The sequence below is a fragment of the Oncorhynchus gorbuscha genome, linkage group LG03 (assembly GCF_021184085.1).
Source record: "Oncorhynchus gorbuscha isolate QuinsamMale2020 ecotype Even-year linkage group LG03, OgorEven_v1.0, whole genome shotgun sequence".
In the NCBI taxonomy this organism is placed as follows: Eukaryota; Metazoa; Chordata; class Actinopteri; order Salmoniformes; family Salmonidae; genus Oncorhynchus; species Oncorhynchus gorbuscha.
Window position 1 is genome coordinate 21,138,570 of NC_060175.1, and position 27,961 is coordinate 21,166,530.

Sequence of the window (27,961 nt, forward strand, 5' to 3'; positions counted from 1 at the left end):
TAGGTGACCCTGGCTATACTCTAAAACTTTTACTTATATCAACGACCCTTTATGGCTTGCTGTGAATATCAATGACCCCCGAGGACGACGCGCGCATGCGCACTTGTCTCCCACTGAGGAAAGCAAAGACAGCAGCTACGCCGTATATCACGTGACCTTGTCTGCTGCTGACTTGAGTAGAGCGTGTTAGCGGTTAGCAGGTAATACAAAAAACAAATCTCGTTCAGGCACTCAATATTTATCTTTATACTTGAGCTAATTTAAACCCTTGTATAGTCTTGTCCCTCTTGAAGTGTAATATCACCGATTCATTCGTCTCTTTAAACCCTCTTTTCACTCTTTATTTCGTTATTTTCTATTGGCTTGTTCCCTGGCAAGTAATGTCGGAGCTTGGATCATACGCTGTGGCCATTTTCGTCAGAATTGAATTGATAAAGCTTTGTGGTTAGCTAGCAAACTAGCATGATTTGATACCTGAAGAACGGTTGTTTGTTATTGTCACTTGGGGAGAACCCCCGTTGGTCAACATTCAATAATGTTTGAACAGGAATGTCCGTTCGTCGTGTTTTGGTATATTTTTTTGCAATAAATAGCATAAATTGCATTTCCAGCTAGCTAGCTAGCTACTTAGCTAACTAGGACAAAGGGGTCCCACTGTCTGTCACTGTTGTGTATTATTTGGCAGCTAGGACTAGAATCCACATTCGTGTATTTGAAACGCTCACGCTTGCATTTGAGTTAACGTATCGAACGTGTGAAGACGAACGGAATTTATTATAAACGTCATTTATATAGGTATGCATTATTTTTTAATTCTAACTTAATTATGGTAAGCTATAAATAATAATAATTGTTTGCGTTGCACCCATTTGATGGCCGTGATTATATTGGCTAACACTTCTATATTTTTACCGTTCGAGTGTGTTTATTTCATATATTGTGTAGCTAGATTAATGATTTATGAGTAGCCAGCTACTATTAGAGGTGATGAGACCAAATTCGATAGCTACGGTAACTTGTTTTGTTGTTGCACAACAGCAGTGAAACCTCTTGGCGAGTGATATGATCCAATAGCTCATTAGCTTTCATGATAATGAACTCGCTTTGTAAATACAAATATATTTCCAAGTCCACTGCTTTCGCAAAGGCAAACTGGTGTTGCTGAAGGCAAACTGGTGTTGCTGAAGGCAAACTGGTGTTGCTGAAGGCAAACTGGTGTTGCTGAAGGCAAACTGGTGTTGCTGCTCTAAATAATCATATTTTAGAGCCAGTGTTTTTGGATGCATTACTGCAAGTTGGCAATGGTAGCCACTGACCTGCAGCTGTATTGTCCGATATGAGCCAAGCAGTGTAATGTGTGAAGATCTCACTATTCAATCTCCGTATTCAACGCTCGGTTTATACAGTCTAGTTTATAAAGTATGTCTAGGGATACTGTTCACCGTAGATGTATGCCAATACAGTCAAATCACTGTGTGTGTTTAGACTTGGTGTTGCGCAATCCCATCAGACTTTGTTGACGTGTGGATGTCTGATACAGGTTACTCCTGTCCACGACCAGGGAATGCATTTCAGCTCAAAATAAACTGCAATAAAATCAGGACTATCCTAACAACCTAGACCTAAATTTAAATAAGTGTTTGTCTTATACCTGTAATTTATTTTTATTTAACCTTTATTTAACTGTCTACAGTGAGTAGGGAAAATACTGATTGTGTTATTGGTGTGACTTTCTATCCACATTTGACCTTTGTTCCCACCCAATCCCTCTTTCTCTCTGTTTTGTCTTCCAGATTTTTCTATTTTGTACATACATTGTTTTGTATATACTGTATATGATGACCTCGTTGGGTGGCGACAAAGCCCGGGGCACTCGGGATAAAGTGCTGCCTGCTGCCACCCACACAACTCAACCACAGAAACAGCTCCAGGTGAGGGACACACACCGTACAATACAAATTAAGGAATTTCTTCAAAACATTACTTCTTCCTTCCCTTCTCTTTTCCTCCTCCCCCACCTTCCTCTTTTCCTCCTCCCCCACCTTCCTCTTTTCTTCCTCCACCACCTTCCTCTTTTCCTCCTCCACCACCTTCCTCTTTTCCTCCTCCACCACCTTCCTCTTTTCCTCCTCCACCACCTTCCTCTTTTCCTCCTCCACCACCTTCCTCTTTTCCTCCTCCACCACCTTCCTCTTTTCCTCCTCCACCACCTTCCTCTTTTCCTCCTCCACCACCTTCCTCTTTTCCTCCTCCACCACCTTCCTCTTTTCCTCCTCCACCACTTTCCTCTTTTCCTCCTCATTTATCCTTCCTCGCTCTACCTCTTCTCGCCTGCAGGCGACCGCAGAGCAGATCCGGCTCGCCCAGATGATCTATGACAAGAATGATTCTGATTTTGAGGACAAAGTGAACCAGGTGAATGGGCGGGCATTGCTGAGGCCATTGTGTCAGTGCTGAATGTTGGGATGTTTGTTGCCCATTAAGAGGCCTACCTTAATTCCATCTGGAATCAGCAGGAATGAACACACTTATGCTGTGCTCTCCTGTTAACTTTGGAAACCATTCTAAGCCTGTGAGTGTATGTTTGTGACTGCATGTACTAGAGAAAGAGGGTCTGCACTAATATAATTAAAAAATATATATATATTATGCAATTTTAGAATAAAATGTCCCCCTCCCCCACACACCTACATTCTAAGAGTGCAGTCCTTTTCTAATACTGTCTATGCAACTAGAAGTGACAAATATTTCCTTCTGTGATACACACACAAGCAGTACATACTATCAACATCAGTATACATAGGGTCCTTGTATATTCTGTCATGTTTTGTTGTGGATTCAAATGAAGCACTCGTGTCTATTTGTGTGTGCCCATGTGTGTATGTCTATAGCTGATGGAGGTGACCGGAAAGAACCAGGACGAGTGCATGGTAGCGCTCCACGACTGCAACGAGGATGTTAACAGAGCCATCAACTTCCTTCTTGAGAGCACCTCTGACACGGTAGGGCACAGGGGACTAATGCTAATGCTACCTTTTCAATTTCCTTCAACCACTTTCCTTCCCTCTGGGTGATGGGCAGCTAGTCGTAGCGAGCTTAGTTTTGCACAGTCTCCTCAAAGGCTCATTTTTGTTTTCTGGCACAAAACAATGTACTGCTGCCATCAATTCACGGTTTCTGGTTTTAATAGTCACAGTAGGTACAACATCTCCTATACACTTCCTTATACACTTGCTCACTGAGTCAGAGTATACGTCAATGTTATTGTCTGAGGCTACCCGGAACATATCCCAGTCCACGTGATCGAAGTGATCTTGAAGCGTGGAATCCGATTGGTCAGACAGCGTTGGATAGACCTAAGCACGGACGCTTCCTGTTTTAGTTTCTGCCTATAGGAGGGGAGCAACAAGATGGAGTCATGGTCGGATTTGCCAAAATGAGGGTGGGGGAGGGCCTTGTATGCATTGTAGAAGGTAGAGTAGCAATGGTCGAGCGTGTTACTCGCTCGTGTACTGCAATCGATATGCTGGTAGAATTTAGGTAGCCTTTTTAACAAAGCTGATTTGAGAACATCCCCAGCTACAATATATGCAGCCTCAGGATATATGTTTTCCAGTTTGCATAGTCCAGTGAAGTTCCTTGATGGCCGTCTTTGTATCCACTTGCGGGGGGATATACACGAATGTCACGATAACGGAGGAGAGTTCCCTTGGGAGATAATAAGGTCGGCATTTGATTGTGAGGAATTCTAGGTCAGGTGAACAAAGGGACTTGAGTTCTTGCATGTTGTTACAATTACACCATGCGTTGTTAATCATGAAACATACTCCTCGGCCTTCTTCTTACCGGAGAGATGTTTATTTCTGTCGGTGCGATGCGCTGAAAATCCCATTGTTCCTGTACAGACTCCGACAGCATGTCCCATGCTAGCCATGTTTCCGTGAAACAGAGTATGTTACAATCTCGGATATCTCTTTGGAAAGCAACTCTTGCCCTGATTTCATCGACTTTATATTTGACTTCTACGCACCTGGAACAGACACTTTCAGTAGTAAGGACCTTAAAAGAGAGCAGAAGGCCTCTGATCAGATTAGTGAGTAACATACCATTATAGTGAGTAACATACCATTATATATATGTTTGGGGTAGGGAGTGGTGGTAGTGGTGGGGGGGAATTGGAGTGGTGGGGGGGAATTGATGGAAAGTGCGCAGACTCCGTGTCACTCATTGAGCTATGAAAGTGAGATGTGAACAGATTTTCTCCCTGTGTGATTACTAAATAATGGTATGTTACGTTACTCACATCTGATCAGAGGCCTTCTGCTCTCTTTTAAGGTCCTTACTACTGAAAGTGTCTGTTCCAGGTGCGTAGAAGTCAAAATAACAATACTGGAAGAAATAGAGACCTGCACGCTGTCAAAAAAAGGAATAGATCCAAAACTGAGGCCTGACGATATTTATTGAAACAACATGGAGCCCAAAGAATATAGCATAGTGCAAACAAGTGCAGAAATAACATGTGAAAACAAAACCCATGTTTCTCATATCGAAATTAATGACACAATGCATCTCTACGTGTCCTACAAATAGAATATGGGAGTTCAGAGCGTGATGTCAGATATGTCATATCAGTATGAGTTCTACATCCAATATCCAAAAAGTGTGAGGTTAAATGTAATGTGTTGTATTGAGGTGTGAATATCAGGGACAGGTTTTTGTGCGGTATGTGCAGAAAATGGTGTTTTTGAGTAACAACTGCAAAGTTCAAGGAGTTGGTCTGATGGTGCCCTCTATCATCGGCCTCCCCCCATGCTTGCAGGAACAATAGAGTAGCTACATTTTCTGTAGGCAATGAATCACTCAACAACCCTTGTCACAGCCCTTCCAATCAAGCCCAATCTACTACTGCTGCTCCCGCAACCCTGTGGTCATGAATCCTTCATGATGTTTTTCTTTGTCAGTGACGTTGTGACACTGCAGTAGGAGGGGTATACAGGGTCACAACCACATGTCGATTACATAAATACATTATCTCACATTGACTATTTTGTACTTTGAAGTTCATGGGAAAGGAAGAAGTTCAAGCAGTTGTAGGATCTGACTTGTAACCTTTTAATCTGTCGTTCTCTTTCCCATCCTCTACTCTTATCACCCCCTCTATTTCCATCCCTCCACCTCTTGTTCCCATTTCCCTATACACCCCCCCCTTTCAAAGCAAGTGAGGATGTGTCAATAAGGAGAGATCAACCTTTTTAAAACCTCTTTCTCTCTCAGACCTCATGGGAGACAGTGGGGAAAAAGAAACCCCTAGCGAAGGAAGGCCCTGTGGAGGGCAAGGAGAACCGGGAGAAGAGAGGAGGAGAGAGGGAGGTCAGCAGGGGCCGCGGGGGAAGCAACCGGAGAGGCAGAGGGGCCAGCAATCGCAGCCGCCAGGGGGAGAGAGGTAAGGGGACCACGGAGTCTCTCAAATTCTATCCATATGTTAATTAACAAGGCATTATAACACTGCCTAATTGATCACCTAAGAGCCAGGGTGAATGATAAGTCAAAGGATTTCAGTTGTTTATTACAGTTCTACACCTTTCAAACCAATATGTTTTCCCGACAACTTTAGCACCCCAGCAACTTTTTCCGCCTTTTCTTTATATCTGAACGGTGTTGCCGGTATCAAGGTCTAAACTTTTATTTCCGCGAACCGATCTAGTCATGATTGCGGTAAAGGCCTGACTTCGGCTTAGTATGAAATGTAGCCGTAATGTTGAGACATGATTTGCACGCACTATGCTCTTAAGCTCTTGATGGTTGCTAGGCAGCGGACGTTACTACTATCCTCTAAACTTTGCGAGGCATGTCACTTCACCTATTTCTTTGTATAGCCCACCACATGTACTGTGTTCTTAGCCACAACTGGATGGCTCCATAGAGAATAACTGGGAATAAATGACAGAATTACGAAAAATATGGGAATAAAGTAGGCAAATGTCATTGAAGGCATCAAATTGTTGCTTACTGAAACGGTCTTCCAATGATTATAATATATTTGAAGCAATAGTCTGACGTGTGGTCAACTATTTTAGCACGGTTTCCTGCTGCTTTGAGACAAGCGTGGGGACTTGTCTTGGTAAATCCATACATTTCAGATTTTTCTTTTCACTCATTCGCTGTTTGGCTCTTGGTTATGCTACAATTAGGCTGTGGAAATGTTAGTTAAGTTGAGGTGCGTTCTGCTCATGATCATCTTGTCTAGTTGGCTCATTCATTAGCACTGATCAGAACATTTTGCCAGCATGTTATGTAGCTTAACAAGTGGATCATTTTGCTCTTGACTTGCAGTTGTAGCCTAGGTCTACTCCCAACCAAAAGCCTGTGACTTGTCTTAATCAACCAATGGGATTTTGTTTAACTGACTCTCCATATGTATATTTGGTTAATTCTCTGGCTGGGCAAATAAGTGGAGGTGGTTTAACTCATCTATTCCTTTGCTCATCTATCACTGATCAGAAACATTTAGCATTCAATAATGTAGCCTAAATAAAGTTTAGACCTAGAGGACCAAAAAAATCTGATACAATCAATCGACAGATTTAAATAAATAAAAATGTTTTATTTTATTTTTATTTGTAATAATGACAATTACAACAATACTGAATGAACACATATTTAACTTAATATAATACATCAATAAAATCAATTTAGCCTCATAAAATGAAACATGTTCAATTTGGTTTAAATAATGCAAAAACAAAGTGTTGGAGAAAGTAAAAGTGCAATATGTGCCATGTAAAAAAGCTAACGTTTAAGTTCCTTGCTCAGAACATGAGAACATATGAAAGTTGGTGGTTCCTTTTAACATGAGACTTCAATATTCCAAGGTAAGAGTTTTTAGGTTGTAGTTATTATAGGAATTATAGGACAATTTCTCTATACGATTTGTATTTCATATACCTTTGACTATTGGATATTCTTATAGGCACTTTAGTATTGCCAGTGTAACAGTATAGCTTCCGTCCCTCTCCTCGCCCCTACCTGGGCTCGAACAAGGAACACATCGACAACAGCCACCCTCGAAGCAGCATTACCCATCGCTCCACAAAAGCCACAGCCCTTGCAGAGCAAGTGGAACAACTACTCCAAGTCTCGGAGCGAGTGACGTTTGAAAAGCTATTAGCGCGCACCCCGCTAGCTAACTAACTAGCGATTTAACATCGGTTACACCAGCCTAATCTCGGGAGTTGATAGGCTTGAAGTCATCAACAGCTCAATGCTTGAAGCACAGCGAGAGCTGCTGGCAAAACACACAAAAGTTCTGTTTGAATGAATGCTTACGAGCCTGCAGCTGCCTACCATTGCTCAGTCAGACTGCTCTATCAAATCATAGACTTAATTATAACATACTAACACACAGAAATACAAGCCTTAGGTCATTAATATGGTCGAATCCGGAAACTATCATCTAAAAAACAAGACGTTTATTCATTCAGTGAAATACGGAACCGTCTCATATTTTATCTAACGGGTGGCATCCATAAGTCTAAATATTCCTGTTACATTGCACAACCTTCAATGTTATGTCATAATTACGTAAAATTCTGGCAAATTAGGTGGCCCAAACTGTTGCATATACACTGACTCTGCGTGCAATGAATGCAAGATAAGTGATACAATTTCACCTGGTTAATATTGCCTGCTAACCTGGATTTCTTTTAGCAAAATATGCAGGTTTAAAAATATATACTTCTGTGTATTGATTTTAAGAAAGGCATTGATGTTTATGATTAGGTACAGTCGTGCAACGATTGTGCTTTTTTCGCAAATGCGCTTTTGTTAAATCATCCCCCGTTTAGCGAAGTTGGCTGTCTTTGTTAGGATGAAATAGTCTTCAGAGTTCGCAACAAGCCAGGTTAGCAGGCAATATTAACTAATTATGCCGGTTTAAAAATATATACTTGTTTATTGATTTTAAGGAAGGCATTGATGTTTATGGTTAGGTACACATTGGTGCAAGACAGTCCTTTTTTGCGAACACGCACCGCATCGATTATATGCAACGCAGGACATGCTAGATAAACTAGTAATATCATCAACCATGTGTAGTTAACTAGTGATTGATTGATTGTTTTTTATAAGATAAGTTTAATGCTAGCTAGCAACTTACCTTGGCTTCTTACTGCATTTGCGTAACAGGCAGTCTCCTCATGGAGTGCAATGTAATCGGGTGGTTAGAGCGTTGTACTAGTTAAAGTTGCAAGATTGAATCCCCTAGCTGACCAAGTAAAAATCTGTCATTCTGCCCCTGAACAAGGCAGTTAACCCACTGTTCCTAAGCCATCATTGAAAATAAGGACGTGTTCTTAACTGACTTGCCTAGTTAAATAAAGGTGTATAAAAAATAAAATAAAAAAACGGCTAAATCGGTGTCCAAAAAGACCGATTTCCGATTGTTATGAGAACTTGAAATCGGCCCTAAGTATTCGGCCATTCCGATTAATTGGTCAACCTCTAATATAGATGACTCCAAAAGCCAGCGGAGGTTGTGAAATGACACTCATGCTTTTGAAAGTATAGATTGACGATGAAGATACTCTCAATGTAAGACCCTATGCCTGCTCCCGACAAAGCGGAGTGAGGGTAGGAAAGAGATAAAACGTGGATCAAAAAAGTGGAAGTTGTGTGGGGAAATATTATTTGTATTTTTATTCTGTTACATTATGTTCTTATGTGTTGACTGTGATCAGGGTAGCCTAAGTGAGTCCTCTGTTAAAATAACTATTGATTTCATGAGCATGGCGTAGGCTGTAGGGTGCACAGACCAGTAACATAATTAAACTCAATATATGCCTATCTATTCTTTTGAAAATACATTTTATTAGTCTTATAATGTTTCTTAGGACCTGCCTAAAACACATTAATAATGGGTTTCTTTGTGATGGCATATATTTAATGGATGTATTAAAATAGACGTCCACCCACATCGCTCATGCCTACTTCCATTCCTGAACTTGCCGGCATGTGCATGGGCGATATAAAAGAATATGGTAAAAATGGGACTGTATGATTTGGGCTCTATAAAACATTGCCAGCATTTTTTTTATAGCCAACATACCATATAATCTGTCTGTAAAGGGTATTAGTCTGTGTTTATTTCATTGACCATACCTTGGATTAGGTAACACTGCATGGAGCATTTACTAAGAATTTATTGATGGCCTATTTGTCACTAAGCCATTATTAGTCATTGATGCACTATTTAGCAGAATTGGTTAAAAGGCAACACATTTTATCTAGTTACTAAGTCCTGTCCCTTCCCCTCTCTCCCTTTTTCTTTCTGTCTCTCTGAGCAGTGCGGCCAGAGGAGAATGGTGTGGAAGCGGTCCCTGTGGACAGAGGGTCAGAGCGAGGCCGCAGGGGTGGGAGAGGGGGTAGAGGTGAGTGTCATTTAGTGGCACTTTCTCATATGTTCCAGTCAACACTCCCAGGTAACTTGTGGTATCTTAACTAAACACAATTTGTTTGGTTCCATGCTTTCTGTGTGTTGACCTAGTGTGTGTCTGTCTGTGTGTGTACTACAGTTGGATCTGGAGGCAGAGGAAGGGGCAGGGTGCCAGCGGGAAGCAGGTTCTCAGCCCAGGGAATGGGGTGAGTTATGGAATATACACACCTGCACATACCAACTCTTACACACACACACCTGTCTGGTTCCTCGTACACTGCTTTTTCTTACACCTAGACCCCTCCTCTCCTTAGGACCTTTAACCCAGCAGACTACACTGCAGAACAGAGGACAGGGACCACACAAGATGACTCCTGGGAGTCAGGAGCCATCAACAGCACAGACGGAACAGGTGAGGCCAGGACCATGAAACACTGGGCTTTTCAAAAAATTGTGTGCACACATCCACCAATTTCCCCAGGTGCAGAGTTGAAAAAATATAATCTCTGGATGTATTCTCAGGATGTATTCATTGGTCAGGATGTGTTCATTGTTTTTAATGTTCCTTGTCGACTGGTGCTAGGGAAATGTCCCTGGACTTCAGTTCATATTCTAACGCCTCTCCATAAAGCCTCTGTTTTTCCCCCTTCATCTCTGACCTTCAATAACCTCTAACCCCTCACTGGTGTTTACCATGCAGTGGCCTGGAGGAGTACTCTGGAGGACTGGGCTGCTGAGGACTGGAGCGAGGATGTGAGTCTGAGTACTGGGGAGTAGTGGTCAGGGGGTGGAGGGAGCTGTGAGTCTTATGTTCACGTTTTTGAGATTTATCTTCAGATGGAACAAATACAATATACTAGTTCTCATACAGCGTTAGTTGTTTGTTGAAAAGGTTTATGCTAGTTGATAAGCAGCTTTCCTTGAAGTGGACAGTGTTAGATTGGCCATTTTGGATTGTAATTTAACAAAACCATAGATTTGCTTGCATCTCACAACTCTGCCTATTGCATTTGTCACCAACTCCGTAACCCTCTCTCTGTCTTCCCTCAGCTCTCTGAGACCAAAGTGTTCACTGCCTCAAGTGCACCGGCACCTCAGAACCACATCACACCTGGGCAAAGGTAACTCCCTGCTCAACATCCACACAACCAACTAGGGCACATTTCAACACTGATTTTGGTATTGTGTTTGTATATATTTATGGGCTCCCGAGTGGAGCAGGGTCTTAGGCACTGCATCTCAGTGCTAGAGGCGTCACTACAGACCCTGGTTCGATCCCAGGCTGTATCACAACCGGCTGCGATTGGGAGTCCCATAGGGCGGCGCACAAAATATAGGACAATACTAGTGCCCAGCGGTGCAGAAAACAACAGTTTTACCTTTTTGCCAGGTTTATTCCATGGAGTGATATGTTTGGCCCAGGTCTATACATGCACAATATCCTGGATGAATGGATCCTTCACCTGTAGACCAGGTCCTCATAGTGGCTGTGATGTGTATCTCTGAAGCAGTTCCCCATTCTGACTGTGTGTACGTGTATAATAGAAATAGTATTATTTTGTAATAATTCTATGTGTATCTCCTGTAGCCTGGACCATGTGTCTATGCTGCAGAAGCCAGTGGGAGGAGAAGAGGCCCCCTCCTCTCAGAGCCTGGTCTTCACAAACTCCCACCATCACCCCGCCCGCAACGGGTCGGCCATCGGCACAGGCAGTACCAGCTACGCACATGCCGCTCTGGTGAGGCATACCCTCCCACACACTCGTTTCCTTTACAGTTTTCAAATACATATTTCCTGTACATGATCACCATATTTTTCTTGTATTATCATAGCGCCCCATTCATTCTGAAAATATGTCTTAAACAATTTGCGAGCACCCCAAGCTAACTCTCTGTCTCGCTCGCTCCCTGCCAGTCGTCAGTGCTGGGGGCAGGTTTTGGGGACCTGGGTCAGTCTAAGAGGAGTCAGTCCAGTCCAGGGGCCCAGATCTTGGAGCAGCTGAAGGGCCCAGGCCTGGGTCCTCTCCCCTCCTCCCAGGCAGCCCCCCCTCCCAGCACACAGGGGACCAGCACCACCTCTCTGGGGAGTAGACTCCCAGGGTTAGGAGTAGCGCCCCCGGTCCTCCCTCCGCCTTCCACTTCCAGCTGGGACATCAAGACCCCAGAGCCTAGCACCACCGCCACCTCACTCACCTCCCATTTCAGCCGTGAGACACACACACACTTGTTTTTCTATTCTCGTGGGGACCTAAACTTTATTTAAATTCAAAATCCTATTTTCCCTAACCTTAACACCTAACTGCTAACCCTAATTGTAGGTCTAACCATAAACCTAACCCCTAAGTTTAAAATAGCCTTTGTCCTAGTGGGGTACGTGGGAAGAATCTTCCTTGTTTTACTGTCCTTGTGTGGGATTTCACATCCCCACGAAGATAGAACAACACCCACCACACACTCAAACACTTTGTATCAGATTTAGAGATTTATCAAATTCATCTATCATTTCAAATACCTGGCATATGGCTTCAAAAAATAAATGACCATATGTCTTCATGTGGTGTTTGTGTCCATATGCCTGGCTGATCTGATCTGTGTTTGTGTGTTTTTGCCCTCCAGGGGAGTTTAGACTGCAGCCTGAGCCGTCCCTGGTGCTGAGCCATCTAGTCCAGAGACACGGCACCCCCTCTCTGCCCCTGGCGCGCCAGTCCAGCCCCCCGCCAGCCCAATCCCCCTCCCCCAGCCAGGGACCCCCCCTGGCCGCCATCGGTGCCAAGCCTGCCCCCAGCGCAGGGCCGGACCCTCAGGGCAGCAGCTCGCTGCAGCAGCAGCACCGCGTTCCTCAACTAAAGGCTCAGAAACGAAGGATACCTCCCACCTCCAAGGTAAGGAACCAAAGTCAAGTCTTTCCTTGATTCCCTGTGTGAAGTCAAGGAATCAAAGACGGGGGGAATCAAGGAAAGACTTCCGAGATTCACCCAGTGTGCAGGTCAGTAATGGTCAACCTTTGATATTAAGGCTCTTAGCCTAGTTCTAAATCAAATCAAATATCACATGGGATGAATACACCAGGTGTAGACCTTACAGTGAAATGCTTATTTACGAGCCCCTAACCAACAATGCAGTTAAAAAAATAAAATACAATAAAGAAATAAAAGTAACAAGTAATTAAAGAGCAGCAGTAAAATAACTATAGCGAGACCATACACGGGGGCACCGGTTAGTCGAGGTAATATGTAAATGTAGGTAGAGTTATTAAAGTGACTATGTATAGTTGATGATAACAGAGAGTAGCAGTGGAATAAAGGGGGTGGGGGGCGGGGGGATGCAAATAGTCTGGTTAGTTCAGGAGTCTTATTGCTTAGGGGAAGAAGCTGTTTAGAAACCTCTTGGACCTTGACTTGGCGCTCCGGAACCGCTTGCCGTGCGGTAGCAGCGAGAACAATATATGACTAGGGTGGCTGGAGTCTTGGACAATTTTTAGGGCCTTCCTCTGACATCGCCTGTTATAGAGGTCCTGGATGGCAGGAACTTGGCCCCAGTGATGTACTGGGCCGTACGCAATACCCACTGTCGTGCCTTACGGTCGGAGGCCGAGCAGTTCCCATACCAGGCAGTGATGCAACCAGTCAGGATGCTCTCGATGGTGCAGCTGTAGAACCTTTTGAGGATCTGAGGACCCATGCCAAATCTTTTCAGTCTCCTGAGGGGGAATAGGTTTTGTCATGTCTGCTTTACGACTGTCTTGGTGTGCTTGGACCATGTTAGTTTGTTGGTGATGTGGACACCAAGGAACTTGAAACTCTCAACCTGCTCCACTACAGCCCTGTCGATGAGAATGGGGGCGTGCTCAGTCCTCTTTTTCCTGTTGTCCACAATCATCTCCTTTGTCTTGATCACGTTGAGGCAGAGGTTGTCCTGGCACCACACGGCCAGGTCTTTGACCTCCTCCCTATAGGCTGTCTCGTCGTGGTCGTTGATCAGGCCTACCACTGTTGTGTCATCTGCAAACTTAATGATGGTGTTTGAGTCGTGCCTGGCCGTGCACCCCTGAGGGGCCCCTGTGTTGAGGATCAGATTAGCGGATGTTGTTACCTACCCTTACCACCTAGGGGTGGCCCGTCAGGAAGTCCATGATCCAGTTGCAGATGAAGGTTTTTATTCCCAGGGTCCTTAGCTTATTGATGAGCTTTGAAGGCACTGTGGTGTTGAATGCTGAGCTCTAATCAATATATAGCATTCTCACATAGGTGTTCCTTTTGTCCAGGTGGGAAAGGGCAGTGTGGAGTGCAATAGATATTGAATCATTTGTTAGGGAGGTATGCAAATTGGAGTGTGTCTGGGGTTTCTGGGATAATGGTGTTGATGCGAGTCATGACTAACCTTTCAAAGCACTTCATGGCTACAGACGTAAGTACTACGGGTCGGTAGTCATTTAGGCAGGTTACCTTAGTGTTCTTGGGCCTTAGTGTTCTTGGGCATAGAGACTATGGTGTTCTACTTAAAACATGTTGGTATTACAGACTCAGACAGGGAGAGGTTGAAAATGTCCGTGAAGACACTTTCTAGTTGGTCAGCGCATTCTCGCAGTACATGTCCTGGTAATCCTTCTGGCCCTGCGGCCTTGTGAATGTTGACCTGTCTACAGGTCTTACTAACATTGGCTGCGGAGAGCGTGATCACACAGTCTTCCGGTACAGCTGGTGCTCTTATGCATGTTTCAGTGTTATTTGCCTCGAAGTGAGTATAAAAGGAATTTCGCTCATCTGGTAGGCTCGTGTCACTGGGCAGCTCTCGGCTGTGCTTCCCTTTATAGTCTGTAATAGTTTGCAAGCCCTGCCACATCCGACGAGCGTCAGAGCCGGTGTAGTACGATTCGATATTAGTCCTGTATTGACGCTTTGAAATTTTTGATGGTTCGTCGGAGGGCATAGCGGGATTTCTTACAAGCTTCCGGGTTAGAGTCCTGCTCCTTGAAAATGGCAGCTCTAACCTTTAGCTCAGTGCGGATATTTCCTGTACTCCATGGCTTCAGCTTGGGGTATGTACTAGAGGTCGACCGATTAATCGGAATGGCCGATTAATTCGGGCCGATTTCACGTTTTCATAACAATTGGAAATCTGTATTTTTGGACACCGATTTGGCACTCTTTTTAATTTAACATTTTTTTTTTACACCTTTATTGAATCTTTTTAACTCGACAAGTCAGTTAAGAACACATTCTTATTTTCAGTGATGACCTAGGAATGGTGGGTTAACTGCCTCGTTCAGGGGCGGAACGACAGCTCGGGGGATCCAATCTTACAGTTAACTAGTCCAAGGCAATAACGACCTGCCTCTCTCTCGTTGCACTCCACAAGGAGACTGCCTGTTACTCGAATGCAGTAAGCCAAGGTAAGTTGCTGGTAAAACTGTGCTAACTTATCTTATAAAAAACAATCAATCATAATCACTAGTTAACCTCTTCAACCTATGGGGGCGCTAATTTCATTATTGGATAAAAAAAACGTGCCCGTTTTAAGCGCAATATTTTGTCACCAAAAGATGCTCGACTATGCATATAATTGACAGCTTTGGAAAGAAAACACTCTGACGTTTCCAAAACTGCAAAGATATTATCTGTGAATGCCACAGAACTGATGCTACAGGCAAAACCAAGATGAAACTTCAAACAGGAAATGAGCAGAATTTGAGGCTCTGTTTTCCATTGTCTCCTTATATGGCTGTGAATGCGCCAGGAATGAGCCTGCCCTTTCTGTCGTTTCCCCAAGATGTCTGCAGCATTGTGACGTGTTTGTAGGCATATCATTGGAAGATTGGCCATAAGAGACTACATTTACCAGGTGTCTGCCCGGTGTCCTTTGTCTAAATTGGTGCGTAATCTTCAGCTGCAGGCATTTTCCCATGGGATTCAGAGGGGAAAGTACACTTCCACGAACGATATATCATCGAAGAGATATGTGAAAAACACCTTGAGGATTTATTCTAAACAACGTTTGCCATGTTTCAGTCGATATTATGGAGTTAATTTGGAAAAAAGTTAGGCGTTTTGATGACTGAATTTTCATTTTTTTTTGGTAGCCAAACGTGATGTACCAAATGGAGCGATTTCTCCTATACAAAGAATCTTTTTGGACAAACTGAACATTTGCTATCTAACTGAGAGTCTCCTCATTGAAAACATCCGATGTTCTTCAAAGGTAAATTATTTTATTTGAATGCTTTTCTGGTTTTTGTGAAAATGTTGCCTGCTGAATGCTAATGCTAAATGCTACGCTAGCTATCAATACTGTTACACAAATGCTTGTTTTGCTATGGTTGAGAAGCATATTTTGAAAATCTGAGATGAGTGTCGTTAACAAAAGGCTAAGCTTGAGAGCTAGCATATTGATTTCATTTAATTTGCGATTTTCATGAATAGTTAACGTTGCGTTATGGTAATGAGCTTGAGGCTGTATTGGGATGGCTCGTCGCAACAGGTTAACTGCACATTGTTGATGATATTACTAGATATTATCTAGCGTGTCCTGCGTTTCATATAATCTGACTGAGCATACAAGTATCTAAGTATCTGACTGAGCTATGGTAGGCAGAAGCAGGCGCGTAAACATCCATTCAAACAGCACTTTTGTGCGTTTTGCCAGCAGCTCTTCGTTGTGCGTCAAGTATTGCGCTGTTTATGACTTCAAGCTTATCAACTCCCGAGATGAGGCTGGTGTAACCGAAGTGAAATGGCTGGCTAGTTAGAGCGCGTTAATAGCGTTTAAAACGTCACTCGCTCTGAGTCCGTGGTTGTTTCCCTTGCTCTGCATGGGTAACGCTGCTTCGAGGGTGGCTGTTATCGTTGTGTTGCTGGTTCGAGCCCAGGGAGGAGCGAGGAGAGGGACAGAAGCTATACTGTTACACTGGTAATACTAAAGTGCCTTTAAGAACATTCAACAGTTAAAAGGTTAATGAAATACAAATGTTATAGAGGGAAATAGTCCTATAATTCCAATAATAACTACAACCTAAAACTTCTTCCCTGGGAATATTGAAGACTCCTGTTAAAAGGAACCACCAGCTTTCATATGTTCTCATGTTCTGAGCAAGGAATTTAAATGTTAGCTTTCTTACATAGCACATATTGCACTTTTACTTCTCCAACACTTTGTTTTTGCATTATTTAAACCAAATTGAACAATGTTTCATTATTTATTTGAGGCTAAATTGAATTTATTTATGTATTGTATTAAGTTAAAATAAGTGTTCATTCAGTATTGTAATTGTCATGATTACAAATAAAAAATTAAACATTTTTTTTAAATCAGCCGATTTTTAATCGGCATCGGCTTTTTTTGGTCCTCCAATAATCGGTACCGGCGTTGAAAAATCATAATCGGTCGACCTCCAGTATGTACGTACGGTCACTGGGGACCACGCAATCAATGCACTTATTGATGAAGCCAATGACTGATGTGTTGTAAATACCTGCGGAGGAATCCCGGAACATATTCCAGTCTGTGCTAGCAAAACAGTCCTGTGGCTTAGCATCTTCTTCATCTGACCACTTTTTAAAAAATTGATTTAGTCACTGGTGCTTCCTGCTTTAATTTTTGCTTGTAAGCAGGAGTCAGGAGGATAGAATTGTGTTCAGATTTGCCAAATGGAGGGCGAGGGAGAGCTTTGTGTGTGGAGTATAGGTGGTCCAGAGTTTTGTACACCAGCTGTTATTTACAAAAATACCTTGTCCGCTGCCCCTTGTCTTACTAGACACCGCTATTCTATCCTACCGGTGCAGCGTATGACCAGCTAGCTGTATGTTGATAACGTCGTCGTTCAGCCACGACACCGTGAAGCGTAAGATATTAGTTTTGAATGTCCCGCTGGTATTTTAATCTTCCGTGTAGGTCATTGATTTTATTTTCCAAAGATTTCACATTTGCTAGCAGTTGTTCCTGGGAAAGCAGTATATCATTCGCATCGAGCTTGTCACTCGTTAAAGGGAAAAAAGGATTCTGCCAGTCTTTGGTAAGTAATCTCAGTCCTGATCTCCAGAAGTTATTTTCGATCATAAAGGACAGTAACAGCAACATTATGTACAAAATAAGTTGCAAGCAATGCCAAGAAACGAACAAAAAAACACAATTGGATAGGAACACGTAAAACGTCAGCCTTCTCCGGCGCCATATAACACACCTGATTGATCTAATCAATGTCTTGATGCTTAATTTGATCAATGCCTAGCATTGTAGCGCACTGCTCTAAACTAAGAAGCTAAGGGCGTTTGAGGGTATTGGGGATCAAGATAAGCAAATCTTTGCAGATCCTTACACAGGCTGATCTTCTCAGATGCAAGGATTGTAAATGATAATGTTACCGACAGTATGCCCACTCTGAGTGAGAGCTTTCCCTCCCCTCCTGTCCAGATCCCTTCATCGGCGGTGGAAATGCCCGGCTCTGCCGACATCCCCGGTCTCAACGTTCAGTTCGGAGCGCTGGACTTTGGCTCGGAGGCCGCCCTGCCGGACTTTGGCCCCGTGGAGACATGTGTCAGCGTGGCCTCCAGGGCCCCCGCCCCACAGAGCCAGACCAACCTCTACTCCAAACCCCTCAGGTGGGTCACAATTTCCACCACAGGTGTATTCAGTTAGATTAAATGTTGCAGATAGAAGAGTAATGAGTTTACGTGATTCCCCTTTGTGCCTGATAGGATTGTCTATCTGTTCTGCACAACATTTCTATGTTATTCTATGTCTAGCTATATGTATTCTGTTATGTTGCACTCTCCTGAACAGATCAAAGGGGTTGCCAACAGACTGAAGACCATGCAACCACACCCCTTGGACTAGAAGTCTATTTGAATACTTTATACTATGTACTTGTACTTATGGGATGTTTATAACTAAAACCTTCTTCTCTGTTTGTCACCAGTGAATCTATGGGCACCACTCTTTCTATTCCCCTCCCTCTGTCCTCCTCTGAGCCAATCTACCACTCCCCGTCGGTGGCCATGCCCAGCCTCGCCCCCTCCGCTATGGGTATGGTCAGCTCCTCCACTCCCTCCTCCTCCATTTCCTCCTCAGTGCCCTCCTCCTCCTCCTCCACTTCTCCCTTCGTCTCACTTGGAAGTGGTTATGACTGTGGGCCTGTGGCCCCTCACTCACGCCTGGCCTTCTCCCAGAGCAAAGAGGCCCCTGGACCAATCATGGTGAGTCGATGTTTAGGTTATCTATCTAACATTGAAGGCCACTGGAGTCGTAGTCGTTCGGCACCAAACGGACTGAAACATGGAGGAACGACCTGAACTTGTCCAATAAGAGTTTGTTTTTATTTTCCGTTGCAAAACGTTTTGCTATGGTGTGCACTAATGAATAAGACCCTTCCACACTGTCATGGCTTGTGTAATTGTGAGACGCACCAGTTGTTGTTGTATGATAAAATAATTTCCCACTGTCGGATAATAAAGATAAGTTGACTTGAGTGAAGAATACAAACTTGGTTGTTTGCTCGTCTCAACAGAACGGTCTGAACAGTGTGAGGACGTCTGCGATGGACAGTATGTAACACATTTAATTAAATCAATCATTCATTCAGTGCTGCTACTTTTGTAGTTAAATTGTGATTGTTTCTCCCTCTCTCTTTCTTCCCAGCTTCATCAGCCTCCTCCACTCCAAAGCCAGAATCTCCCTCTCCGAGCATCAGTACCAGCAGTGCTCCTGCCCCCTCTGCCCTCATGCCCTCCTCCATACCCCCCCACAGCTCAGCACTTCCCAGTCTGCCACACGACATGCCCTCTGCCAGCTTGGCAACACTGAGCAGGTAACACACACATCTACTCACTTTTCCCTTGACGTCTTTGGATGTGTGCTTGTATTGACATGAGTGAGAGGCAATTTATGCATACAGAGTTCAAGTTTGCCACTATAGGCTACAAATGCAGTTAACTTCTAGTATCTATTGGGATGAATATACTTGATTGTGAATATATCTAAATCAAGAGCAGAAGGCAAGTGGTGTGTATATATGAATGAATGAATTTCCTTTATACAGTGCATTCGGAAAGTATTCAGACCCCTTCCCTTTTTCCACATTTTGTTACGTTACAACCTAATTCCAAAACTGATTAAATACTTTTTTCCCCTTATCAATCTACACACAATACCCCATAATGACAAAGCAAAAACAGGCTTTTAGACATTTTTGCAAATGTGGAAAAAATGTTAAACTGATATCACATTTACATAAGGTTTCAGACCCTTTACAGAGTACTTTGTTGAAGCACCTTTGGCAGCGATTACAGCCTTGAGTATTTTTGGATATGACGCTAGAAGCTTGGCACACCTGTATTTGGGGAGTTTCTCTCAATCTTCTCTGCAGATCCTCTCAAGCTCGGTCAGGTTGGATGGGGAGTGTGGCTGCACAGCTATTTTCAGGTCTCTGTTTGATCGGGTTCAAGTCCGGGCTCTGGCTGGGCCACTCAAGGATATTCAGAGACTTGTTCCGAAGCCACTCCTGCATTGTCTTGGCTGTGTGCTTAGGGTCGTTGTCCTGTTGGAAGGTGAAGCTTCACCACAGTCTGAGGTCCTGAGCAATCTGGAACAGGTTTTCATCAAGGATCTCTCTGTACTTTGCTCTGTTCATCTTTGCCTTAATCCTGACTAGTCTCCCAGTCCCTGCTCCTGAAAAACATCCCCACAGCATGATGCTGCCACCGCCATGCTTCACCATATGGATGGTGCCAGGTTTTCTCCGGGTGTAACGCTTGGCATTCAGGCCAAGGAGTTCAATCTTTGTTTCATCAGACCAGAGGATTTTGTTTCTCATGGTCTGAGTCCTTTAGATGCCTTTTGGCAAACTCCAAGCGGGCAGTTATGTTCCTTTTACTGAGGAGTGGCATCCATCTGGCCACTCTACTGTAAAGGCCTGATTGGTGGAGTGCTGCAGAGATGGTTGTCCTTCTGAAAGGTTTTCCCATCTACACAGAAGAACTCTGGAGCTCTGTCAGAAATTTCCCTGACCAAGGCTCTTCTCCCTCGATTGCTCAGTTTGGCTGTGCGGCCAGCTCTAGGATGATTCTTTGTGGTTCCAAACTTCTTCCATTTAAGAATGATGGAGGCCACTGTGTTCTTGGGGACCTTCAATGCTGCAGACATTTTTTGGTACCCTTCCCCAGATTTGTGCCTCCACACAATCTTGTCTCGGAGCTCTACAGACAATTCCTTTGACCTCGTGGCTTGGTTTTTGCTCTGACATGCACTGTCAACTGTGGGACTTTTTATATAGACAGGCGTGTGCCTTTCCAAATCATGAATTCTGTTTTTTATTTTTAATCAATTTGCAAGAAATTCTAAAAACCTGTTTTCGCTTCGTCATTATGGAATATTGTGTTTAGATTGGGGGGGGGGGATCATTTAATCCATTTTAGAATAAGGCTGTAACGTAACAAAATGTCTAAAGTTAAGGGGTCTTCTTTTCTCTACCTTGTAGTCATGGCAGCAGTAGTCATTCCTCAGTGCTCGGCTCCAGCTCTCTCACTGTGAGTATGGCTTAACACACACTCACACGTACATTTATTTTAGAGAGATCTATGCAATCTCCTCCTTAACTCTCTCTATCCCTCTCTTTGTAGTACACCAGTGTGGACAGTAGTGTGAGCTCTCTGGCGCCCTCGTCTGGCTCCTACTCAACTGGCCAGGCCCCGGCCCAGTCGCTGCACCAGGCCCAGTCGCTGCACCAGGCCCAGGCCCAGTCACTGCACCAGGCCCAGTCGCTGCACCAGGCCCAGGCCCAGTCGCTGCACCAGGCCCAGGCCCAGTCGCTGCACCAGGCCCAGGCCCAGTCGCTGCACCAGGCCCAGGCTCAGTCGCTGCACCAGGCTCAGTCGCTGCACCAGGCTCAGTCGCTGCACCAGGCTCAGTCGCTGCACCAGGCCCCGGCCCAGTCTCTGCACCAGGTCAACAGCAGCATGGCTCACATCATGGGCACCATGAGCCACATGAACAGTATGGTCAGTAGCATGGGTGGCACCAGCGGGCTACACGCCAGCCAAGCACTGGGGCTCAGCGCCAATGGAACCACAGCCCAATCAAACCTCTCCTCGGCCCCCAGGACCGCACCACTGCTCTCCTCCTCAACTGGTACTCACAAATATATTCGTACACACACACACACACACACACACACACACACACACACACACACACACACACACACACACACACACACACACACACACACACACACACACACACACACACACACACACACACACACACACATACACACAGAGTTAGCCAGAAACATGAAGCATACAAGTGAAACTGTAGTTGTCTAGAAGCAGTGTTGTATCCTTGTATTATCCAGGTAAAGCTCATCCTAACCTGTCCCAGGGAGGGCCCCCACTACTGCCCAACCAGTACATCATGGGCCCAGGAGGCCTGCTGCCAGCCTACCCGGTAATGAGTGAGTGTGTGTGTGCATTAGTGTTGCACGGTATACCACAACTTCGGTACTTTTTCAATACTACAACATAAAAAACAGTTTGGAACTAGATTATTTTTACTTTCGGTACTTCTGTCAAATGTGTCTCCCGTCATATATGGATTGAGAGGATCGTGTCTGTCTAGTAATTTGTCTGAATCTTCTTAAGGGGGCAGAAGTAAGCTAGTCAGTCTTCTTGCAAATGTGCCACTTTTGAAAAGCAAGCGACATCATGCCTTCTAATGAAAACATCATACCTCCACTTCCCACAACTTGACAGAACTGGCTCCAGTTCCATTTATGTCCAAATGGCCACTTGTTGTTAGCGTGTTCAGCCCAGTAATCCATCTTCATGAGGCGCAGGCACTTAATCCAGACAAAAACTCTAAAAGTTCCATTAGTCCTTTAGAAACATGTCAAACGATGTATGGAATCAATCGTTAGGATGTTTTTAACATAAATAAAACAATCACAATGTTCCAACCGGAGAATTCCTTTGTCTTCAGAAAAGCATTGGAACGAGAGGTAAATCTGTCGGGAGCGCGCGTCATGAAACCGAGGCTCTGCCAGACCACTGACTCAGAGGTCTTATGAGCCCCTCCTTTATAGTAGAATCCTCAAACCAGTTTCTAAAGACGGTTGACATCTAGTGGAAGCCCTAGGAAGTGCAACCACATCCATATCTCAATGTGTATTCGGTAGGCCAAGCATTGAAAAACTACAAACCTCACAGATGTCCCACTTCCTGGTTGGATTTTTCGCAGGTTTTCGCCTGCCATACGAGTTCTGTTATACTCACAGACATCATTCAAACAGTTTTAGAAACTTCAGAGTGTTTTCTATCCAATACTACTAATAATATGCAATATTAGCATCTGGGACAGAGTAGTGGGTAGTTTACTCTGGGCACCTTATTCATCCAAGCTACTCAATACTGCTCCCCTGTCACCATGAAGTGACAGGGAGTCATTTTTTGGGGTATCTGTACTTTATTATTTATATTTCTGCCAACTTTTACTTTCACTACATTCCTAAAGAAAATAATGTACTTTTGACTCCATACTTGGCTGTATATGTATTATAAGTGTCCCTGACACCCAAAAGTACTTGTTACATTTTGAATGTTTAGCAGGACTGGAAAAGGGTCCAATTCCCACACGTATCAAGAGAACACGTGGTCATCCCTACTGCCTTACTATACACAAATGCATCATTTGTAAATGATGTCTGAGTGATGGAGTGTGCCCCTGACTATCCCTAAAATGTAAAAACAAGTATATTAAAAAAAAAAAAAAAAAAAATTTTTTAATTATTAAAAAGAATTGTATACTTAAGTGTGTTTTAGCAATTATATTTTCTTTTCACAGTTAAGTATATTTAAAACCAAATACTTTTACACTTTTATTCAAGTAGTATTTTACTGGGTGACTAACTTTTACATGAGTAACTTTTTATTAAGGTATCTATACTTTTAATTTTTTCACCACTGACTAAGTTTACATCTGTTGTTTACGAAGCATGTGACGAATAACATTTGATTTGAATATTGTGATACTACATCTGGTTTCAGTAACACTAGTGTGCGTGCGTGCAACTGTCTCACCTGTCCCATAAACTACTTTCAAAGCATCTGTCTTTTGTTATCTGGACTTACGATTCCTCCAATTGACTGTACTTGCCTTGTGTATTCTACAGCAGATCTATGGCTATGAGGACCTCCACATGCTGCAGTCCAGACTGCCTATGGTGAGTCTCAACCCTTTACCCTTCACTAAATCAATGAAAGTGTTTGTGAAAAGACAGGACAAGCATTAGGATGTCCTTTCTGATCCTGTCTCTGTGTAAAGCCCTCTTTGCAGGATTATTACGGAATCACATTCCCTGGCCCCACAGCACTCTCTGGCAGAGATGGGAGCCTCGCCAATAACCCCTACTCAGGTAAGCAACTCTGGCAGCGCTACTCTCAAACTCGTCGGTCAACTTATTGGAATCAGCCTATTGAAACAAGTTCCTGTAATTTTTTTGATTTGTTTGAAAATAGCATCCGACACAATCAGACACTTAGCGGACACCTCCATGTCTCCCACCCCTTCTGCAGGTGAAGTCACAAAGTTTGGCAGGGGTGACTCCACCTCCCCTGCACCCCCCAGCAACTTGTCAGCCCAACAGCAGCCCCAACAAGGCCAGACCCAGGCCCAGCCTCAACCCCCTCAGCCTCAAGGCCAGCCCCAGCCTCAGGGCCACCACAGCAGCCAGCAGCAGCAGGCCTTCCTCCCGCCGGGCTACAGCTACACGGGCCTGCCCTACTATCCCGGGATGCCCGGCGCTGCCTTCCAGTACGGCCACACCATGTTCATGCCCCAGGGACAAGGGCCAGCCAAACAGCACGGTGTGGGTCTGGGTAACCCCTCAGCAAGCCCCTTCCAGCAGCAGCCCAGCGGCTACGGCCAGCACACTTTCAGCTCAGGTCGGTTACAGTGAGATAGCGAGTAAGACGCACACAAACACCAACAATCTAGTCGACCTCTGAGGAAAGGACAGAGTTGATGTCAGTATGTTGTTGTGGTGTCCTCAGGGTATGAGGACCTGACCCAGGGCCAAGCAGGAGTGGACTACAGCAAAGGCTACAGCAACTCATCCCAGAGTCAGGCCAAATCTGCTGCTACAGGTGCTGGTAAAGGTACATCACCCATCACTTCACTGTCATCTTACCTACTATCTGTCCCCCCATTGTTACCATGCTTGAACTATTTTGTCTCTTGACTTGTCCATGTTTCTGTCTCTTTAATTTTTGAAAATTGTAACTGGTTCTCAGCTGACTTGCCTGGTTAAATGAAGGTTAAATAAATACATGATATTGTCAGTAACTTGTCATTTCAATAATATTTGATACATTATTTTGAAACTATAGTGTCATAAGCTGTCCTGGCATGCTTTATGAGGCATTATAAACTAGGTGGTTCAAGCCCTGATTGGCTGAAAGCTTTCGTATATCAGACTATACCATGGGTATGACAAAAATGACTTTTTACTGTTCTAATTAAGTTGGTAACCAGTTTATAATAGCAATAAGGGGGGTATTCAGACCCTTTGCTATGAGACTTGAAATTGAGCTCAGGTGCATCCTGTTTCCATTGATCATCCTTGAGATGTTTCTACAACTTGATTGTAGTTGTGGTAAATCTAGCCATGAAGTCGAAGGAATTATCTGTAGAGTTTCGAGACACAATTGTCTCGAGGTACAGATCTGGGGAAGAGTACCAAAAAATGTATGCAGCATTGGCGGTCCCCAAGAACACATTCTTAAAAGGAAGAAGTTTGGATCCACCAAGACTCTTCTTAGAGCTGGCCGCCCAGCCAAACTGAGCAATCAGGGGAGAATGGCCTTGGTCAGGGAGATGACCAAGAACCCGATGGTAACTCTGACAGGGCTCCAGAGTTCCTCTGTGGAGAAGGGAGAACCTTCCAGAATGACAACCATCTTTGCAGCACTCCACCAATCAGGCCTTTTTATGGTAGAGTGGCCATAAGAAATCCACTCCTCAGTAAAAGGCACATGACCACACACTTGGGGTTTGTCAAAAGACATCGAAAGACTTTCAGACCATAAGAAACCAAATTATCTGGTCTGATGAAACCAAGTACAGAGAGATCCTTGATGAACCTGCTCCAGAGTGCTCAGGACCTCAGACTGGCACGCTGTTTCACCTTCCAACAGGACAATGACCCTAAGCACACAGACCAGACAACACGAGTGGCTTTGCGACAAGTCTGAATGTCCTTGAGTGGGCCGAGGCAGAGCCCGGACTTTAACCCGATCTAATATCTTTGGAGAGACCTGAAAATAGCTGTGCAGCAATGCTTCCCATCCAATCTGACAGAGCTTGAGAGGATCTGCAGAGAAGAATGGGAAATACAGGTGTGCCACGCTTGTAGCGTCATACCCAATAAGACTCGGGGCTGTAATCGCTGTCAAAGGTGCTTCAACAAAGTACTGAGTAAGGGTCTGAATACTTATGTAAATGTGGTATTTCAGGTTTTAATTTACTTTTTATAAATCAGCAAACATTTAACCTGTTTTTGCTTTGTCATTATGGGTTATTGTGTGTAGATTGAGGGAAACGATTTCATAAATTTTAGACTAAGGCTGTAACTTAACAAAATGTGGAAAGCTCAAGGTGTCTTAATACTTTCCGGAGGCACTACCACACCTCAGGACTTATTGCTTAAGTAATTCTGTGATTTGAATGGTTTTTTTCAACTATAGTATTTTATATTTTGTCGTACGCTAGGCGGCATCTCTGTGACGTCAGGCAACACCGGGATCCCAGAAATCAGTGGCAGTGTTTACAACAAGACCCAGGTGAGATCTTTGATGTAGTCATGTTTGTATTTCTAATTTGGTTTAGTTCATTACAATACCAATTAGTCCACCAGGGCTTATTTTCCTAGGATAAGATACACAATAATAATAATAATCTCTTGTCAATTACAATTGAAATTCAAGTCCTTGTCAGGGCTTAACAGTGATGGTATTTGTTTCTCCATGTTTGTTTTCCACCAGAGAAACCTAATCGCTGACCTCTACTTTGCTCTCCTTCCGTCTTTCTCCAGTCCTTTGATAAGCAGGGTTTCCATACGGGGACTCCCCCTCCCTTCAACCTGCCCTCAGCTCTGGGGGGTCCTGGAGGGGCCCCAGGGGGCTATGCTCCTGCCCCCTTCCTCCACATCCTGCAGCCTGCCCACCAGCAACCTCACTCCCAGATGCTGCACCATCACCTGGCTCAGGACGGACAGGTAAAACACACTCCTCTCATCTGCCTGTAGTGTACAAGGTACTGTATAAACTTGCTTTAACATGCCACACAACGGCACTGGTTAGATGGTGGTGGACAATCCTACAATGCGCTGGTGCGGTTGCAGGCTTTTGTTCCAGCCAAGCAGTATCACCTACCCGTCAAGTCTTCAATCAAGACTGATTTAGGTCAATCAGATATATTGCTGCTTGAACAAAAGTCTGCACTCATACAAGCCATCACATAGCCCACCTTTGGTTTATATTCCCATTACGTCTTTGTTGTGTATCAGTGTGGTACCTTACTTGTGATGGTCATGTCCAGTTTGTGACGGTGTCCTCATCTCCGTTTGCAGGGCGGTCCTAGCCAGCGAGGCCAGTCTAGCAGCATCCAGCAGAAGAGCCAGGTCAACAAGTCCAGCTACGGCAGCTCCCCATACTGGGGCAACTGACAGGGTTGTGTGTCTGAGTGTATATACTGCAGCGTGCCCACCTATCTTGACTGATCAGACCATCGAAGGACAAACCATTTTACAGCACAGAGCTAAAACACACTACCACCCCCCCCCCTACTCAATATTCCCCTTTTCAAATTTATGGCTGTTGTATGTAAAATATATTTATGTATGTATTTATACAGTATATATGTATTGGTAGGACATGAAATGTGGTTTTCTGCATTTGTTTTATTTTTTTGAAGGATGTTTTGTTTTATTTCAAAATGTCAGGAAGATGAGCATCAAAGATCATGAGAAGTAAATAAGAAGTTGATGGTGAATATACTTGAACCAGAACAAGCATCATGTGGCGTGGATGATTTTTGTATGCATACATGACCCTGATGTACATTACTGCTAAGCATCATTTTTCATGGTGAAGCCTTTTTTAAAAGCTTTTTATTTTATTTTTTTGTAACTTCGGTCTCTCCCATCTGAACTCTTTTCTATTGAGGGTGACTTAAGTTGTTGATAGCTTGAGATTTTTTTATTTTTCGCCCCTTTATTCCAACATTTGATTCCCACCTTTAGTTGGCTGACGTGTGACAGCCAGGCATTGGATGTCAATAACATTGGTTTAATCTTCATTGTCCAACAAATAAAAGTTCTGAACAGTTATGAAATATAAACATATTTTATTGGATTATTATACAAAACATTGCAGGTCCACATGATACTGTGAACCAGTCACTCAGCATATTCTTGTGATTCAACACATGTACTCAACCATTGGTTTAGTCACTCAACTCACAGGGTGAAAAACTCCTTTCCCACTTTGA

The 27,961-nt window shown here is 43.9% G+C and overlaps 1 protein-coding gene across 4 annotated transcripts; it reads left to right on the forward strand.

Moving 5' to 3' along the window:
- Positions 1-104: 104 nt before the first annotated feature.
- LOC124027753 (ubiquitin-associated protein 2-like) lies at positions 105-27,811 on the forward strand. 4 transcript variants are annotated; one of them, XM_046340091.1, is made up of 28 exons: positions 105-200; positions 1,794-1,931; positions 2,338-2,415; positions 2,892-3,002; positions 5,275-5,443; positions 9,342-9,476; positions 9,570-9,636; positions 9,745-9,842; positions 10,131-10,183; positions 10,481-10,551; positions 11,019-11,169; positions 11,346-11,637; positions 12,047-12,312; positions 17,837-18,024; positions 18,342-18,618; positions 18,930-18,966; positions 19,061-19,229; positions 20,898-20,946; positions 21,040-21,195; positions 21,238-21,547; positions 21,774-21,865; positions 23,586-23,636; positions 23,738-23,828; positions 23,989-24,357; positions 24,466-24,570; positions 26,183-26,253; positions 26,505-26,687; positions 27,042-27,811. In XM_046340091.1, the coding sequence occupies exons 2-28, from the start codon at positions 1,836-1,838 to the stop codon at positions 27,135-27,137; spliced, it is 3,831 nt and encodes a 1,276-aa protein (XP_046196047.1). In that variant the 5' UTR covers positions 105-200; positions 1,794-1,835; the 3' UTR covers positions 27,138-27,811. The 4 variants fall into 4 exon arrangements, with proteins under 4 accessions (XP_046196047.1, XP_046196045.1, XP_046196048.1 ...); XM_046340089.1 differs by having other exon boundaries at positions 21,040-21,547; XM_046340092.1 differs by having other exon boundaries at positions 9,342-9,425; positions 21,040-21,547.
- Positions 27,812-27,961: the final 150 nt, after the last annotated feature.